Below are 17,479 nucleotides of genomic sequence, written 5' to 3' on the forward strand. Positions count from 1 at the left end.
CATGAAAGTAAAATTTCATATACTGCACCTACCCAAGATTTTCCTAATCATTGCCTTATTAATATAATTATATTATTTTTAATTATAAGTATATTATTGTTATTTTTTTTAATGTACAACTTAACAAGCTGCCCATATGCTAGTAGAAAATATGTTTAATCAACAATATATACAAAAATTAAAGTGAAACAAATGAAACAAATAACAAATGATTACTTAGAAAAAATTAAAAAGGGTTTGAACTTTATTAAAAAAAAATTATATTGTCATTGTGTAATAGATGGAAACAAAACGTTAAGTGCGCTCCAAAGCTTTTTAAATTAAGCTTTTATGTAGACAGCAATGCTTGAATTGAGACACAGCTTTTAAAGTTTACACTGCCAGTGTGCACTGTACAGAAATCGTTTTAAACTTAATAACCAAAAGTATGCAATAAAATTTTGTTTTTTAAATTTCCATTAAAAATATAACATTTAAAATAGCCTAAAATTCTGCAACTGCCCTAAGTATAGTTTTACGTTCATATTTATTTAAATTATTACTTTTATATATATTGTTGCAATCTATGTGCTTATCAGTAAGCTGCGCTCCAACAAAAGTTAAATTAGATATTAAGTATTTAGTCATGCTTAATGTGTGTTGCAGTAAAGATCGTTCAAAAAAGAAGAGAACTGAATTGAAATGTGGAACTTTCATTTTGCGCTTGTACTGAGCTTATTGCCACATGCTCTTTTTCAAAATGAAGATTCTCATTTGTGTGTTAGAGATGAAGTGGTTCAGTATAGTGTTGTGGAACGCACACCTTTAGAAGAGTATGGCGCTATGTTTGCAGCTGAATTTAAGAAGCTTAACATAGCGGGTGAAACACGAACTGTGGTGGGTACTGAATTTCATTGAGAGTATGGCCTTTGCCTAATATTGTGAAATTCGTTAGATCAAAACTAAAAAAGAGGCGCGGAAAGTCTGTTGTCCTGGTTATTTTAAGGAGGGGGGGGGGGGGGGGGGGGGGGGGGGAAAAGGCGATGAGAGCGCCGCTTGTCTACCACTGCCGACAACAACCTCAACGGAAACTAGCAGTACCGAAGAGAGCACAACAGAGATGTCCACGGAGCGAACCATACAGAATGCCTTAGAAACTCAGAGAAACCCAACTGACTGGAAGAAATTTTTTATCTGTGGCTCAGCTTTGCTTCTAAGCTTGCTCATTATTGTTCTAGCTACTCTATATGTTATACGCTATGTGAGATATAAGAAATCCTTATATATAAATGATAAGACGAATGAAAATGGACATGAGCTCGAAGCGCAAGAGGTATTGGTATGTGAGGATGGTTATAATACATAAATTATCAGCTTGCAAAACTCATGAATCATTTTTTATGTATATAAATCTAATATAATATTATTCATACTTATGTTGATACTGAGCAGGCTGTAATAAAGCTGCAAACAATTTTATTTATTACCCTATATATGCAATAAATGTATTTCTTTATTAATTAAGCAACTAAGAGCTGTGAATAAAAATTTTTGGCTAAAAGAATTAATCAATGTAAAGTAATTAATTATAGAATATTCCCTACTTTCTACTTTTTCACTCGTCATTTAATTTGGGACGTATGCCAAATTTTTAGCAGTTTTGCCATAGCTCATTAAAATATCACCCAAAGTTTTATTTTATATTAAACTTATATAAGTTAAATAAATAACCAACTTAAAATAAAATTAATCGTTATATAGTCTTTAGTTTGAATTTACTAAGAGTTCACTTAGATTAAAACTAAAAAATAAGTAAATTCTCAAATTTGTTATCAACTGTATGTATTAAACTTTTCTTGTATTTAATGATTTTAATTGTCAATAAAAAAATTCTCGGTATTTCCTTGTATTGAGTCTTATCATCAAAAGCTTTTATTATAAGAATTTTTGATTAATTTATTATAATTATGCCTAGTACGAATGTACAAATTCTCTTATAATTTACTCAAATGAGATTTGTGCGCAACAGACAAAAAGAAACGATCTGGCTGAATTTGTTTAGATTTCAGAAACTATAAAGGCTACATTATATTTAAAGAAGAGCTCTTTGAATCTTTGGATCTTTGAATGTATATATCTATCTATATCTATATATCTATCGGATAATAAGCCCCTAAGCTGTGTAGGTAAGAATATATATATCGAAAACGAGAGTCCACAATAAGTTTCGCAGTTGCTAAAAACTAACTAGTTGGGAACTCCCGACTTTCAGTTTAAGCTTTACATTTAATCTGCGGGATTTTGCTCAGATCCAAGCGCTTAATTTCTCTCTTTATGTCGGGTGCTGTCGTCTGCTATCAGTAACTTGACCCAGCACCCTTAATGTACAGTTCTTTCTGGACTGAGATAAACAAAGCCACACAAAAATAAGTTGCTCCTTCGACTTTTTTTTTCAAGTAAATTTCTATTCTATGAAATGTTTCAACATATTTAATAAAGTAAATAAAAACGAAAATTAAAAAAAAAAAACCACATGCTTCTATTTTGATTGATTGGGCTAATGAACAATAAGCTGAATGAAAGAAATGAATTGATTAGAAGTTCAGAGCTGCTAAAAAAATTATTTAACCATTGACATTGTTTTTATTTTTAACTTCATTCGACTTCAGCTTAGAGCTTGCCTTTTTTGAGGTTCATGAAAGTAAAATTTTTTACGCACAACCTACCCAAGATTTTCCTAATCATTGTCTTAATAATATTATTAAGTACATTACGCAAGTCTGCACATATTTTTATTCTTTTTAATGTACAACTTCACAAGCTGCCCACATGCTAGCAGAAAATATATTAAATCAACAAAATAACAACTTTTAAATACAAAAAAAATACAAATGATTACATAGAAAAAATTAAAAAGGGTGTGCATTTTATTAAAAAATTATATTGTCATTGTTTAATAGATGCTTTAGATAAGCTTTTATGCAGACAGCAATACTTGAATTGAGACACAGCCCTTTAATTTTACACTGTACAAAAATTGTTTTTAACTTAATAACCTAATCTGCACATGCCCTAAGCATAGTTTTACGTTCACATTTATTTAATTTATTACTTTTATATATATTAATACAATATATTTTCTTATCAGCAAGCTGAAACAAAAACGTAAATTAGACATTAGGTATTTATAATTCTTCAGTTAAGCGTAAAGTGTGTTGGAGTAAAGATCGTGCCAAATAAAAAGAAGAGAACTGAATTGAAATGTGGTACTTTCATTTTGCGCTTATGCTGAGCTTATTGCCACTTGCTCTTTTTCAAAGTGAAGATTCACATTTGTGTGTTAGAGATGAAGATGTTCAGTATAGTGTTGTGGAAAACACACCTTTGGAAGAATATAGCCCAAGATTTGCAGCTGAATTTAAGAAGCTTAACATAGCGGGTGCAAGACGAACTGTGGTGGGTACTCAACTTCATTGAGAGTATTGCCTTTGCCTAATATTGTGAAATTCGTGAGACCAAAACTAAGAAAGAGGCGCGGAAAGTCTGTTGTCCTGGTTATTTTAAGGACGATGAGAGCGCCGCTTGTCTACCACTGCCGACAACAACCTCAACGGAAACTAGCAGCACCGAAGAGAGCACAACAGAGATATCCACGGAGCGAACCACACAATATACTTTAAAAACTCAGAGAAACTCAACTGACTGGAATAATATTTTTATCTGTGGCTCAGCTTTGCTTCTCTGCTTGCTCATTATTGTTATAGCAACTATATATGTTACACGCTACGTGAGGTATAAGAAAAGCGTATATGTACAGTATACGACGAATGCGAATGCAAATGGACATGAGCTCGAAGCGCAAGAGGTATTGGTATGTGAGGATGGTTATAATATATGATAGTTTATCAGCTTGTAAAACTCATGAATCATATTCTATGTAAATATAATATAATATTATTCATACTTATGTTGATACTGAGCAGGCTGTAATAAAGCTGCAAACAATTATATTTATTACGCTCTATATGCAATAAATGCATTTCTTTATTAATTAGGCAACTAAGAGTTGTGAATACAAATTTTTGGCTAAAAGAATTAATCAATGTAAAGCAATTAATTATAGAATATACCCTACTTTTAATTTTTTCACTCGTCATTTAAATTTGTGGCGTAAGCCATAGCTCATAAAAAATATATTTTATATTGCCCGAACTTAAAATAAAATTAGTCGTTATATAGTGTTTAGTTTGCGCTTACAAAGAATTCGCTTAGATTAAAACTAAAAAATAAGTAAATTCTCAACTTTGTTATCAACTGTATGTATTAAACTTTGCTTGTATTCATGATTTTAATTACCAATAAATAAATTCTCGGTATTTCCTTGTATTGAGTCTTATCATCAAATGCTTTAATTATAAGAATGTTTGTTTCATATATAATAATTATGGCAAGTACGAATGTACAAATACTCTTATAATTAAGATCTAAGCGAAACCCCGCAGATTGGCGCTTAATTTGCTCTCTTTATGTCGGCGGCTGTCGGCTGCTGTCGTCTGCTATCAGTAACTTAAGCCCAGCAGCCTTATCACTTTGTATTCTATATTTTGTACAGTTTTATTTTGCATGTTGTCGGAAGCAGTTGTTAATTCTGACTGAAAGTCTCATTAATAAATATGACACGTAGTCTCTATCATTTGCTATGGGCGTGCCTAATTTTAAGCTGCTGCTCAATCTGTGCTGCCAAAAAATTAAATAATACTTGTGCAACATATGTAAATGATATAACGCTGGTAAGCAAATTGCTGCCTTGTAATAAAAATAAATACAAATTGTATACTTTATGCCTAGCCCGTATATGTTTGCTGTGAAGGCTATGCCGGACCCTTGGATAATTGTCAGCCAGTTTGTGCTAAGGGCTGTGGACCCAATAGTGTGTGCAAGTTGCCCGAGGTCTGTGAGTGCCTGGAGGGCTTTGAGGAGAACGACAAAGGCGAATGTGAGATAAATCTTGCTAAGCAACATTTGTGCACCAAAGAAGTTGCAGTCGAATACGAAAGGAGTGAGCCGAATCCTCTCTTAAATCTGGGCAATATCGCTGAACAGATAAAAGCACAAAATATTACCATTGATCCAACAAAAATTGTAAGCTAATTTTCTATTTGCTATTGACAGCTACAACTTAATGAATAACCTAATTTTTCGAATAGTTTGACACGCGTATGGAAACCAAGCTAGTCTGCTGTGATGGCTTTGAGCGTGAACATGATGATGACCCTTGCCTACCCATAGATCCGCACATGTGCTCAAAGAGCGTTGAAGTGAAATGCAATAATACAGTGCTATCGTCCTCTTGGGATCCGCTTAGAGCTGAGTTTGCTGCTCTCAATATTACATTCCCGTCGGACTTACTCGTAAGTAAAACCTTAGCTAGAGAACGTAATACTTGGGTTCCTATCTTATAAATATTGAAATCAGCTCAAAGTGATTATATTTGTTTGACTGTGTCGAAAGCTTTTTGCAACTCGGTTTCAGATTAAGTGTATTTCTTTTTATTCAACATTGCAAAACAAATGTTTCATATCAAATCAGAATTGGAATAGCGAACAGTAGCTGATTAATCGTTGATTCCGCTGAAGCACAGCTACTTGGAATTCCCAAAAAAAAAAAAATGCTGTGGCCTGGAATTTATAATTTTAATTTGCTAACTCTGACATTAATTTCTGAGTAATATTATAATCTTTAGATCAAGCGGCACGCGATTATTAAATTCTGCTGCGAAGGCTACGAGAAGAGTAAGGAAACGAATCGCTGTGAGCCGATTTGCCAACCCAAGTGCGGTAAGCACTCCAAATGTATACGAGTGAATGAATGCATGTGCGATGATGGCTATGTAAGCGATATGAAGGGCGGCTGTATGCCGGAAGTGCCGGACTTTAGGCCCGAGGATACCCATGTGTGCAGCAGTGGTGACACGTCAGAGATTCTAGCTGGTGAGGTATGTATGAAATGAGATTTTGGTAATTCGGGCACTCACAGCATTTCTTTAACAGGATATACAGTTATCTTGCTGTCCTGGCTACGCGCAGGAGCGAAAGGGTGAGCTCTGCCTGCCTCAGTGTGCCAGCGGCTGCGCTGATGGCTGTCGCTGTACCAAGCCCGATGTATGCGAGTGTCCACCTGCTTGTAAATGCGATGCTGGCTATGCTATGGGCAAGTTTGGAGGCTGTGAGCCCATTTGTGCTGATGGCTGCAGCGATCATAGCAGCTGTGCCACGCCAGGAAATTGCAAGTGCAACGAAGGCTACGCTTTAGATATAGAAGATGATGAGGTGGAATGCGTGCCCGTTTGCAAGGGCGCATTGCCAGAGTTCAGCCAGTGTGTTTATCCCGAAAAGTGGGAGTGCAACGAGGGCTTTGCCAAAGTGCTCAACAAGAAGACGTTCGTCTATGAGTGCCAGCCGCATTGCGAAAGGACTTGCCCACAAAATGGCTACTGCAAGGCGCCCAATACTTGCGACTGCAGTCCAGGCTATGAGCATGAAGTTCAGGTGAATCCTCAGGACAAAACTATTATTGAAAACTGTCTGAGTACAGCTACCCCAATAGATATTAGAATTGACTATAGAGCTGGTGATAGTACGGCAAATTCTGAAGAATTAATCAAATGATCAATATATAATAAAGTATCTCAAATCTGTAAGTAAATCGAAGTTTCAGAATTCGAGATTTTATGAATATAATAAAAAGCATATATTTAAACACAATCCTATTCTTACATTTCTAATGACGGCTCTTATTAAAATTTGAATAATTATACATTTTTCTAAAAGTGTCTCAAAATTTCATCAGGAGCGGGTAAATCTACTAAAACATTAAAGGGTAAAAGGGGTAAAGGTTTATTCATCTTCTGATGGTCAGCTTAGCATAGAAGATAATTTTCATTTATTTTTTTTTTGGGCTAAAATTAAATTTAAGCAATAAAAATTGTCTATTATCAATTAATTAAAAAAAATTGGAAAGAAATGCGCAAAAGCTGTTGGCAAAATTTCAAGTTTGTCGTCCAAGTTATTCGATTTGGGCTAGCCAGGCAGTGGCCAGAACCTGTTGCGCTGTTGACCAACGCACAACATTGATCTTGTCCTAAGCTGGCAAGCCATAAACCGAGAGTTTACCAAGTGTATGCAGCATGTGGCAATGGGAGAATGGCGCGACCCAAAAAAAGCAAAAGCAAAGCAAAGTGAATGCAACAACTGCGTCGCGCAGACGCAATCAATTAGCGCTGCGTTGACGTCGACGTCGGCGGCGGCGTCGGCATTGCTGCCGCTGCCACATGTGGCGATTGCGTCATGGCGCCAAGCAGACCGTCTAGCGGTAATTGACTTGCAATTTCTTTTGCAGCAACATTTTCGGTTGCAAAGAAATTTTCAAACTACTATATGTTGCAATCGTGGCCAATCTGCCACACAGACAACTGTGAATTGAGCTTGCATGTGGGTAATTTATCAGCATTTATCATAGCTCTAGACAGTGTTTAAGCCCAGTTTCCAGCAGTATGTTATTAACTGTTCATACGCATAATTAAAAATATTAATAAATTCTAAAACAAAATTTGACACTTTGACTGCATTTTTAATTTTAATTTATATTAACTTGCAGCTGCTCTGCACTTTTTTTTTTTTATTTTGTAGGAAGTCTTGGTCAAGTTTTTGGCATTTCAAGTTTTTCTGCAATTACAGCATTTGGCTCTTTAATCTTTATTTTATAGGAAAAGCCATAAATTTAATGGACAGTTATTGAGCATATAATTTGTTTTATTTGCCAGCCAAACACTTGGTTTATAATGAGACAATTAACACACATTCTGCAACAGTTTTGCAATTGTTTTTACCAGCATTTTGCTTTTGTCTAATGCGCCTTCAAAATATTCGAAAAGTTTTTGTTTTTTGTATTTTAATTGCTGCTTGGGCAATGGCGTTATTTTATTTATGTTTTATTTGGGCTTCTGTTAATTTGCACGCTTTTGTGCTGCCTAATTACGATTCGCTCTATATTTTTTTGCTTAGCATGGGTGGCTTGAAAAGTTTTAGATTGCTAGATAGCTCTACTGTTGAATATGTTTCAAACTACGCTCGTAGTTTGACTTTAGCTACGCCCCAGTGCGACTGAGACGAACAAAAACTCAAAAGCTACAAATTATTGTTAGTACGAGTAGGATTTACAAAATGTTCAGCTAAAATTCAACATCATAGCATTATGTTTATTCAATTTACGCAATTTACAACAATAACTTGTTGCTGCTGTTGTTGTTGTTGTTGTAATTATGCGCCAGTCTATATTTAAAATAATTTGTGCAGCAAATGAGCAAAAGCAAACGCAATTGTTGCCATTGCGCTCTAACAATAATTTACTTGATTTCAAGTTGCTCATAGGCAAATTGTACGATGAGTAAGTCAATGGGTCAAGCGACCCCCTAACACTGACATTTTTTTTAATGGAAATGCTAGTGAGAGCAACGCACAGCTGCAAGTCCAGAGGCGGAATTGTTATGATAATAAATTGCTTTCAACTGGTTTGGCTGGCTAGCCACTTACTTAAATAAAAATTTACATAGATTTGCAGCTGGCACTTACACTTCCTTATTCAAAACTGGCCAAGAGCTTGCCACAAGCGGATTAAGTGCTGCTGGCCAATTGAGCGCAGCGTGCAACGGCGCGTGACAATCCGACCAAGTTAGTGTAAACTAGGCGTAAACAAATAAAACAAAATAAAGTCGCAGCACAAGAGTTCAAATGCTTTTGGCCTTGACCTCATTTACAGTCAAGTTGTTATAAAGTTACGACTAAAGTTGAAGCTGTAAACAATTCAATTGCTGTGATTATCACTTTCAAATCGAATCAAGGCGCCTCAATGTCAGCTTGATTGAAAGGGCTCTGATTGCAGTTTAAGGGGTCACTTCATTAACTTTGTGGCCAATGCATATGGCGTTCGCTTAAGTGCAAGTTGTTATGCATATTTCCTAAAAATATAACGCTAACTTTCTCAAAATAGTCGCTTTGTGTTAGCCGACAAAGTTGAAACGCGAAAAACCTTTCGAAACAATCGCAGTCACAGTTACTTGCGCACTTGTCAGTCACTTGGCTGTGGCAAAAACAACGCCAAACGACCTTGACCAGCAATGCAATGAACCCAGTCAAGTAATAAGCATAAAACAACTGAGAAGCTGAAACAATTACAAGCCTGGCTGAAGACTCTTTAGGTAAATGGCACATAAAATGTCATAACTGTCAGCTTTTGTATGCCATCGTTGGATATCGCTGATCAACGATGCGTGAATTGGAATCAATGCTGAATGAAAACTTAAAATGCGCATGTCAAGTCACGTCCCAGGCCGGACACTGATAATAAATTGTTACACAAATGCACACACACACAAATGCCAAAATACCCATTCAATTTGATGGTCATAGGTAGTAAAAACAAAAGCAAATAAACACGCAGCAATCGGCGTCAATTTACTATAAACCCAAAATGAATTTATGCATAATTTATGTAAAGCTGCAACGCTTATCGCCGAACAATACAAGGTCAGGTCACAAGACGAAACGCTCCGCATAACTATATATATATATATATAGGTGTGATATATATAAAAATATGAGTGATTCGATTGTGTTTTTAATTAATAAAAGGAAGTGCTTAATTGTTATGTTGTTGCAGGCAGACAATGGCGCTTATGAGCAATCAAATATTGTCTATTAAAACAATGCAAAGCACATGACATAATCGGCTTTGGTGTCTGCAGATAGCGGCAGCTTCCAATACAAAACTTTATATACAAATCTTGCTTTTACTCTTTGTTATAGCTACTACGATCCAATAGTGTATGGTATGTGGTCAACACATGCAACCGAATGCGAATGAAACTCAATCGAAAGTTGCATGCAACAGCTAGAAGAGCAACAACCACAGCTCGCAGCTCGCAGCTCAGAGCTGAGCCAAACTATTTGCTAGCGTAACAACTTGCAACTTGTACGTACATATGTCTGCCACAAGACCCATTGACATAATAACGAGGAAGGTAACCAAAGTAAGACCTCAACTGGGGCGTCAATTACATGACCCACAATATGAAATCGAAACGAGTTGTGTGTTGCTCTAAGCTTATGACATGCAACATGCGCTCTGACCGAGTGACACACTCACTTGGTTGACAATTGTCTAGCCACCTGTTTAGGCCCGGCCTAGTCACTGGTCAGGTGAATGTTATGCAGTTGGCATAATGCAAAAGTAAAAGCATCACGACTACAATTTGGAAGCCTGACAGTTGACAAGCTGCGCCTGCATTTAAAATATAACCTCGTCTAGCTAAAGTTCAAATGAAGCAAAGGCGACAAAGGATTTTGAAAGCCCGGAAATTTCTTGATGTCAAAATGTATTATTTATATTGATGGACATGCCGAATGCACATTTATTAGGATTAAAGCTTAATTATTAGGTAACTCAGGATTGTCATGCTTGGAATATTAAGTTATGCCGTTTAAAGAGTTGCCACTATTTCCAAAAAAAAATTCTAGAAATGTGTCTTATTGCATTCTAAAAAGGTAGTCATTGGCTCAAAGCTATGTTGATGTGAAATTATATTGCATTGCATACTATATATTTATTTTCTATGGTCAAACTTATTAAAAAGAAAAATTAAAGATTATTTTATATAAAAAAAATAGCATACTGCTTAACATAATTTTCAAATAATATTCAAATATCAAACAAAGCAAGACCAACTAAATAACTTTTGTGCAAACTATTATAAAATATAAATAAAAACTATCTAAATAAGTATTTCAGTTGCTGCTAATTCCTTAAAATACACTTTTCAAATAAAATTAAAAAAAACAAAGAAATCTACTAAAATACTTGGAAGCAAACTCTTGAATAAGTTGTTAAAAAAATCAAATTAAACAAAAACAACTAAATTAAGTATTCACAAATGTGAGCGCACTCTTCTAAATTAAATTCGCAATTAAATTTGGCTTACTTTCCAATTGCTTTTAAAGAAATGGAAAAACTCGTTGCCTTGTAACAATTTTTTGTGAAGTTTATTTATGTGAGAGAGTCTGATATTAATTTTGGCATAAATCAATGCAATTAAAATGCAGGCAAATGTAATAATGCAGATTGAAGAGGCTTGAAGGCGTCACAACTGACGTATTTAGGTATTATTCAATTACACATAAAAAATGTGGTTTATTACAGTTGTGGCTTGTTGCTGATTGTTGTTGTTGCTGTTGCAGCGATAAGTCAATGCTCGTAAAAGGCTTGAGAAACCAACACACACACACACACACACACACAGACACACACACATAGGCATGCATGCATGCAAAAAAGAAATAAAACAAAGCAATATAGCAACTGACGGTAGTCAGCAACAGCAACACGCATCTAAGCTTGCCACACGCCGCAGCCAGCAGCAGCTGGCATGCCCCAGCTACAAAGTGTTGTTGCAATTTTTAAGCTGGCGCTGCATTTGGCGTTGCTTGGCGCTTGACTGCGTCGACTTCGCGCCTCCAAATCCAAATCCAGCCAAGCAAGCGACTAAAACGACGAACAAGACGACGACGACGACTACGATTCGCCACGAACCATTCACCATTCGCCGCGTGTATTTTGGGCTATTGCGATTATTAACCATTGTTGTTGCTGTTGCTGTTGCTCTTCGGCTGTTGCTTATGGCTTGGGTGTTACTATAAAAACGTGCGCAGGCGCTGCAGTTGGCATCATTAAACCGTTAGCCATCGAACAGTGAGCTGAGTGGTACGGAACGTGTAGAGTGTGTAATCCCTATTCAAATAAAAATCTCGTTCGGTAGACGCTCTTGTTAGGCACAAGGATATAACGCCAGCAACATGAAGTTGATGGTACGTATAACTCAAGTGAAGTGTGCAGTGTATGTGCTAAAATCAAAAGAATGCCAGTTAAAGGACTCTTTAAAATACAAACTGAGCTGAGCTACAAGTGATCGTAAAAGTGTCTGAAAGTAACCCCTCAATTTGCACCTTTACCCCTTAGCGTACAGCGACAACGCTGGCCCTGGTGCTGCTGCTAGCCACCAGCTATGCACAGGCTGAGGAGGAGAAGAGCGCCGCCGCCGAACAGAAGGCTGCTGAACCGGAGACCAAGAAGGCCGAGGAAGCTGTTAGTGATGATACCACCAAATCGAAGCGTGGCCTGCACCACTATGAGGATTACCATCATCATCATGTGCCACATTTCCCAGTGCACGAGGAGAAGACACTGACCATCATCAAGAAGGTGCCAGTGCCCGTGCCCATTGAGAAGATTGTGCACGTGCCTGTCGAGAAACACATTCATGTGCCCGTGAAAGTCAAAGTGCCCAAGCCCTATCCCGTTGTCAAGCATATACCCTATGAGGTTAAGGAGATCGTTAAGGTGCCCTATGAAGTGCCACAGCCATATCCAGTTGAGAAGAAGATTCCAGTGGCCGTTCATGTGCCCTACGATCGTCCAGTGCCTGTCAAGGTATAATTGAGTCTAGCTATACCCCAATTGTCCCATAAGCTTACCCCCCACAACCTCTTTGTTTAGGTTCATGTGCCCGCACCTTACCCCGTTGAGAAGAAAGTTCATGTGCCCGTCAAGGTCCATGTGCCCGCACCTTATCCAGTTGAGAAGATTGTCCACTACAAGGTAGAGAAGCATGTGCATGTTGACAAGCCCTACCCCGTGGAGAAGGTTGTCCACTATCCCGTCAAGGTGCCCGTTGACAAGCCCGTGCCCCACTATGTGGACAAGCCAGTGCCCCACTATGTCGACAAGCCAGTGCCAGTGCCAGTGATCAAGAAGGTGCCCGTACCCGTGCATGTGCCCTATGATCGTCCCGTGCCCGTTCATGTTGAGAAACCAGTGCCCTATGAGGTTAAAGTACATGTGCCAGCTCCTTATCCAGTGATCAAGGAAGTGCCAGTTAAAATTGAGAAACACGTTCCGTACCCCGTGAAAATCCCCGTTGAGAAGCCCGTCCATGTCCACATTGAGAAACATGTGCCCGAATACCATGAGAAGCATGTGACCTACAAGGAGCCCGAATTCCACCACAAGCACATCGAGGAGGAGCATCACCATCATCATGAGCCCATCCATCATCACCACTCATTCCACTCACACTCGACCCCCATTGAGGAGCATCACGAACATGAGCATGAGGTGGAGCATGACTTTAACTATCATGACTATCATTCATATCATGGTTACTAAATTGGTGAAATGAATTTCTTTCTCTCTCACTTCTCTTTGCAGCATTGAAAAGCGTAAGCGTATAACGGTAACGGTAATGAAATGGATAAATAGCTAAACAAAATTCTCACAAAATATCAAAACTTAAACAGAATCCTAAACCAATTTAACCAATTTACCATATCATACCATATCAAACCATATGCCTATCAATTCCAATACCACATTGCTATATAGAACGTGATACCGATAGAGATTCAGCATATCAATTATAGAACAGACTTTAGTGACGACCATTTTAGTATAACAAATCGAACTCTCTGCTAGCTTAAGCCATAAAACCAATCAAAAGAACAAAAAAAAACGTTGACGAAAAAAGAAAAACGATTAACGCAACCGCGTGAAAAAATGTTATGAGAAATTTTAGACCAACAACTTAGACGATTAAGACTTAAAAGATTTAACACATTTGGGCAGCATTGTCCCAACACTAAAAGCGAAAACTTGAACTCAACCCACACTTAACAACAACAATTACCACACTAAACATAAATGACACCTAAGCCTTAGGATCGCCATGGATGTGTTGGTGTTGGCCTTGACAACTGGGTTACCATTGTTCGATGTGGTTTGCTGCTGCTGTATTGTCCTCCAGCTGCGGCTACTCCTCCTTCTGCTCTGGTCCACCGACTTGTGCACCCGGTTCAGTTACAGTTCGGTTCAGTTTTTTCAACAGTTACGAGATGATCACAGATCATCAGATCTCCACGCAGATCTGCCTAGCGTTGTAAGCGTGTGATAAGACTTCAGTTAGTGTCTAAGTGCCTCTTAAGTTAAGTATCTAATGTATAATGTGCTGTCGCCTATTTAAGTCAGTTTGTAAACGAACGTATTGTATTATTTGTAATATCTTGCTATCTAGTTTGTAACTCATAAATATCTTTAGATGTTTTGCTTATTGTATAAAAAGCAATTGAAACGGATTTATAAAAAGTACTTAATTTACCAAATATTTTTTGTGTCTCTGTATAAACGAAACAAAAACAACAACAACGATAATGAAGCTGATAAATGTTAATAATAAAAATCAAGTGATCGAAACTAAAATACAAATAACTTTTCTTTACAAACGCTGGGTGGAATAGCAAGAGCAAAAAGGTTAAATGCAAAAAAAACCAAGAGGTTGTTCATAAGATCATAAAATTATGACCTTTAGTATTCAAAATATAGAAAATTTTGCTATGAAGCAAACTAGCCAAAAGGTTATTCATAAGATCATAAAAAAAAGAAAATTGTGCTATAAAGCGAACTAAAAGATAGGCAGGTTTTAATTTAAAATTTTCGTTAGATTTTTTGCCTTTACAACTGAATATTAAATTAATCAATTTTAAAAATGTTGACACCTAAATAATCAATTCACAAATTTTATTTAGACTGAAAAACAATTTTGATTCACTAAATTTCGTTTGTATTTTATATCATTCCTTGCTTGGTATTTATTTTATTTTAGTTTAATTTGAAATATACGATAAACAGAAGCCTTCACTTATCTAAGCAACTCAGTATGATTTAAGGCCATCAGCACAATGTTTTTTTTTCACTTAGTCCCCTTTAAGATCTCACTGAACAAACATATCAGAAAAATAAATAGTTTACTTTCACGCAGTATTTTTACTGGTTCAAACTTTTTGCAAGTTTGCAAGCTCATGCAACCTGAAATCAAGTCATTTTGCATTAACCATAAACGCCTTATCTAATTTTGCAAATGGGCTAAACATGGCCTGGCATTCATAATTGCGTATTCAAAGTGTCTCGCCCACAGACAAGCAACTGGCAGGGCAAGAGTCAGCCAGCAACATGTTTATTAAATTTTCCACACTGTGTTTTTATCATTTGGTTGCTCATGCAACAACAACAACAACAAGTTGCAACGTTGGTGACGGCACTCGTGTCCATTTCCTAGCGTTTATATTGCGGCCTGGTATTACTTTTTATTAGCACCGCTGTGTGGTTAACGTTGACTGCCACGCTGTGGCACATTGGCAGCAGCACCGCCGTCGCCGTCGTCGTCTACGATGATTAGGTTTCAATTTGCATTTCGGCTTCATTGAAACCGTTGCTGCAATTGCAGGCACATTAAGCGTGGCCAACAACAACAACAACAACAACAACAAGAGCAACAAACTGGGCCATAGATTTATCACGTTTTCTTTAGTCGGTTTGTAGGACATGTGCCGCTAACCGATATTTTCAACCATTTGAACTGTGGCACATGGAAAACGAGTTGTTGTTGTTGTGGTTGCCACTGCTCTTGCGGAGACGAAATGAAAAGTGTTTGCCGTGCGCTTTGGCTCTCGTTTATTACCATATCTAGGCTAACTCTCTTGGTGGTTAGCCGATTTTCTGGTAGCTTTTTGTTTATGTAACTGTAACTGTATCTGTAGCATTTGCAGTTTATTGATTATGCAATAAATAATCGCCATACAATAGCCAAACGATGTCGTAATACAAACCGCGCATAAACAACACACTCCGAGCATGTGTCTAATGCCAATAGAATGTCTGCTGTAAAATCTGGCTAATGGTGCTTTTAGTGCCTCTTTTATTATTGCCTTTTGCCCGCATGAATTTCAGTGAACTGATCTTTGGCATTTTGTAAAGAAAAGTTTTCGTAGAGATCGATTTAATATGCATATTAATTTGCTCAAATATTTTTCCAGTTATTTAAGTTTACAGGCCTGAGCAATGATGGATTTATATTAAAAGAAGCTCTAGCATATCCAAATTAAATGAGTGGCTCAAGTCGATGAAAGATTGGGCAAGCTTTAAAAAACTTTAGAAATTTGAAATTTTTTCACATCCATTAAAATTACTGTTAGTTGCTATATCTAACGATAAAAGTTTTGATATTTTACATTTTTTATAACTCATTAATTGAAAAACGCTTATTGAATCTTTAATATTAAAAGACTCTTATAAAAATACCTATTCCATAAATTTATTAGAGGACTTATTAGATATTTGAAATCAAACATTATTCACTAATTCGAAATCTTAAAGGCTTTGAAGCTTTTAAAATCTTTAATCTTCTTACTCTTTGCTTGAAAGTTCTAATTTGCGAGCGTCCACTGTACATTATTTTGTATTGTATTTATTACATTAGCCAAATGCTCCAACCTTAAGCATAGACTTTTACGTGCAAACAAAATCTGTTAATTTACCAACATAGCTAGTTAGTTAACTCTATAAATTCTGGCTTACAACAAAACTGTTGTAATGCTGTTGCTGCAAATTACTCAACTGTTTTGCACTCTACCTTGAAAGAACACAACTGAGGGGGCTAATGAACCCATAGACGAAAACCGCAAATGCCGCCTGTGTGGCCACTAAATGAAATATGAAACTCGCTTGCCAAACTTATGCAATGGCCTGGTCTAAAGCCTGGGCCAACTCTCAGTGTGTTAGTTGTCATAATACTCAAAGCGCTGTCTTACATTTAAATGGGCGCTTGCACAGAAAGTAAGTGTGGGGTAAAGAAAAGAGACTAAAAGTTGCATGAAAAGCCAAAACTAGAGGCGTGCGCACATTGACCAATAGACAAAGCAAAGCGCCAGAGCTTCAACAATGGCCAGTCATTGACACCGACATTTTCTAGTGTTGGCATTGCTCCACTCGCGACGTCTTTGTGGTTGACACAAATTTGCATTTGTGAGTCGGAAAACGTCCATTTTGGTCGGGGGGGGTTTCTTTTTTTCATGTTTGCCTTAATGGGTCAGTTTGCCAAACAAACAGACTACATAGGGGATCAGCACATAACATACAAATGTATTTATGTTTAATTTATATTTTTCGTAACAGTTGGAGTTTTTGGCTTATTTAAATTTAAATGACGGCAGACCAGAGAGTAACGGCAAAAGCTTCAAACTGGCAGCCATGTGGAAAGTGAATGCGGGAAATACTTGTACATGCGAGTTTTCTGTTTTATTTCGTTTACATTCACTGCGAGTGAGTGTGATGTGCTGTGTATGTGTGTGTTACCCCCTTTGGTGGCAGCGCTTTGCTTTGAGCCAATTGCAGAGCCGGTATTCCGAATATTGCGACGCATAATCGTTCGGCAATTTGACGGAAAATACTTGAAATTTGTGCAAATGTCTGCGTGTGTGTATCTGTGTGTATGTGTGTGTAATCGAAAATAGCAAAATTAATAACAAGCTTTTGTTTGAATTTAATTGCTGCATATGCGTTA

At 37.0% G+C, this 17,479-nt stretch overlaps 4 protein-coding genes across 5 annotated transcripts in view; 3 read left to right on the forward strand and 1 right to left on the reverse strand.

The window, feature by feature from the left end:
- Positions 1-17,479, reverse strand: part of LOC108607779 (angiotensin-converting enzyme) — a 45,646-nt gene that overhangs the window by 23,347 nt on the left and 4,820 nt on the right. The window lies entirely within an intron of this gene.
- Positions 3,199-4,135, forward strand: LOC108607783. The gene is made up of 2 exons (XM_017998817.2): positions 3,199-3,435; positions 3,494-4,135. Exons 1-2 carry the CDS (start codon positions 3,241-3,243, stop codon positions 3,875-3,877), a joined length of 579 nt encoding a protein of 192 aa, XP_017854306.2. The 5' UTR covers positions 3,199-3,240; the 3' UTR covers positions 3,878-4,135.
- On the forward strand, positions 4,595-6,736 carry LOC108607781 (nidogen-like). Its single transcript, XM_017998814.2, has 5 exons — positions 4,595-4,769; positions 4,828-5,121; positions 5,187-5,390; positions 5,723-5,974; positions 6,030-6,736. The coding sequence occupies exons 1-5, from the start codon at positions 4,653-4,655 to the stop codon at positions 6,645-6,647; spliced, it is 1,485 nt and encodes a 494-aa protein (XP_017854303.2). The 5' UTR covers positions 4,595-4,652; the 3' UTR covers positions 6,648-6,736.
- Positions 11,824-14,264, forward strand: LOC108607510 (skin secretory protein xP2). Of its 2 annotated transcripts, XM_017998375.2 has the most exons (4): positions 11,824-11,897; positions 12,049-12,519; positions 12,586-13,203; positions 13,297-13,316. In XM_017998375.2, exons 1-4 carry the CDS (start codon positions 11,886-11,888, stop codon positions 13,300-13,302), a joined length of 1,107 nt encoding a protein of 368 aa, XP_017853864.2. In that variant the 5' UTR covers positions 11,824-11,885; the 3' UTR covers positions 13,303-13,316. The 2 variants fall into 2 exon arrangements, with proteins under 2 accessions (XP_017853864.2, XP_017853863.2); XM_017998374.2 differs by having other exon boundaries at positions 12,586-14,264.

The sequence above is a fragment of the Drosophila busckii genome, chromosome 2L (assembly GCF_011750605.1).
Source record: "Drosophila busckii strain San Diego stock center, stock number 13000-0081.31 chromosome 2L, ASM1175060v1, whole genome shotgun sequence".
NCBI classification, from domain to species: domain Eukaryota; kingdom Metazoa; phylum Arthropoda; class Insecta; order Diptera; family Drosophilidae; genus Drosophila; species Drosophila busckii.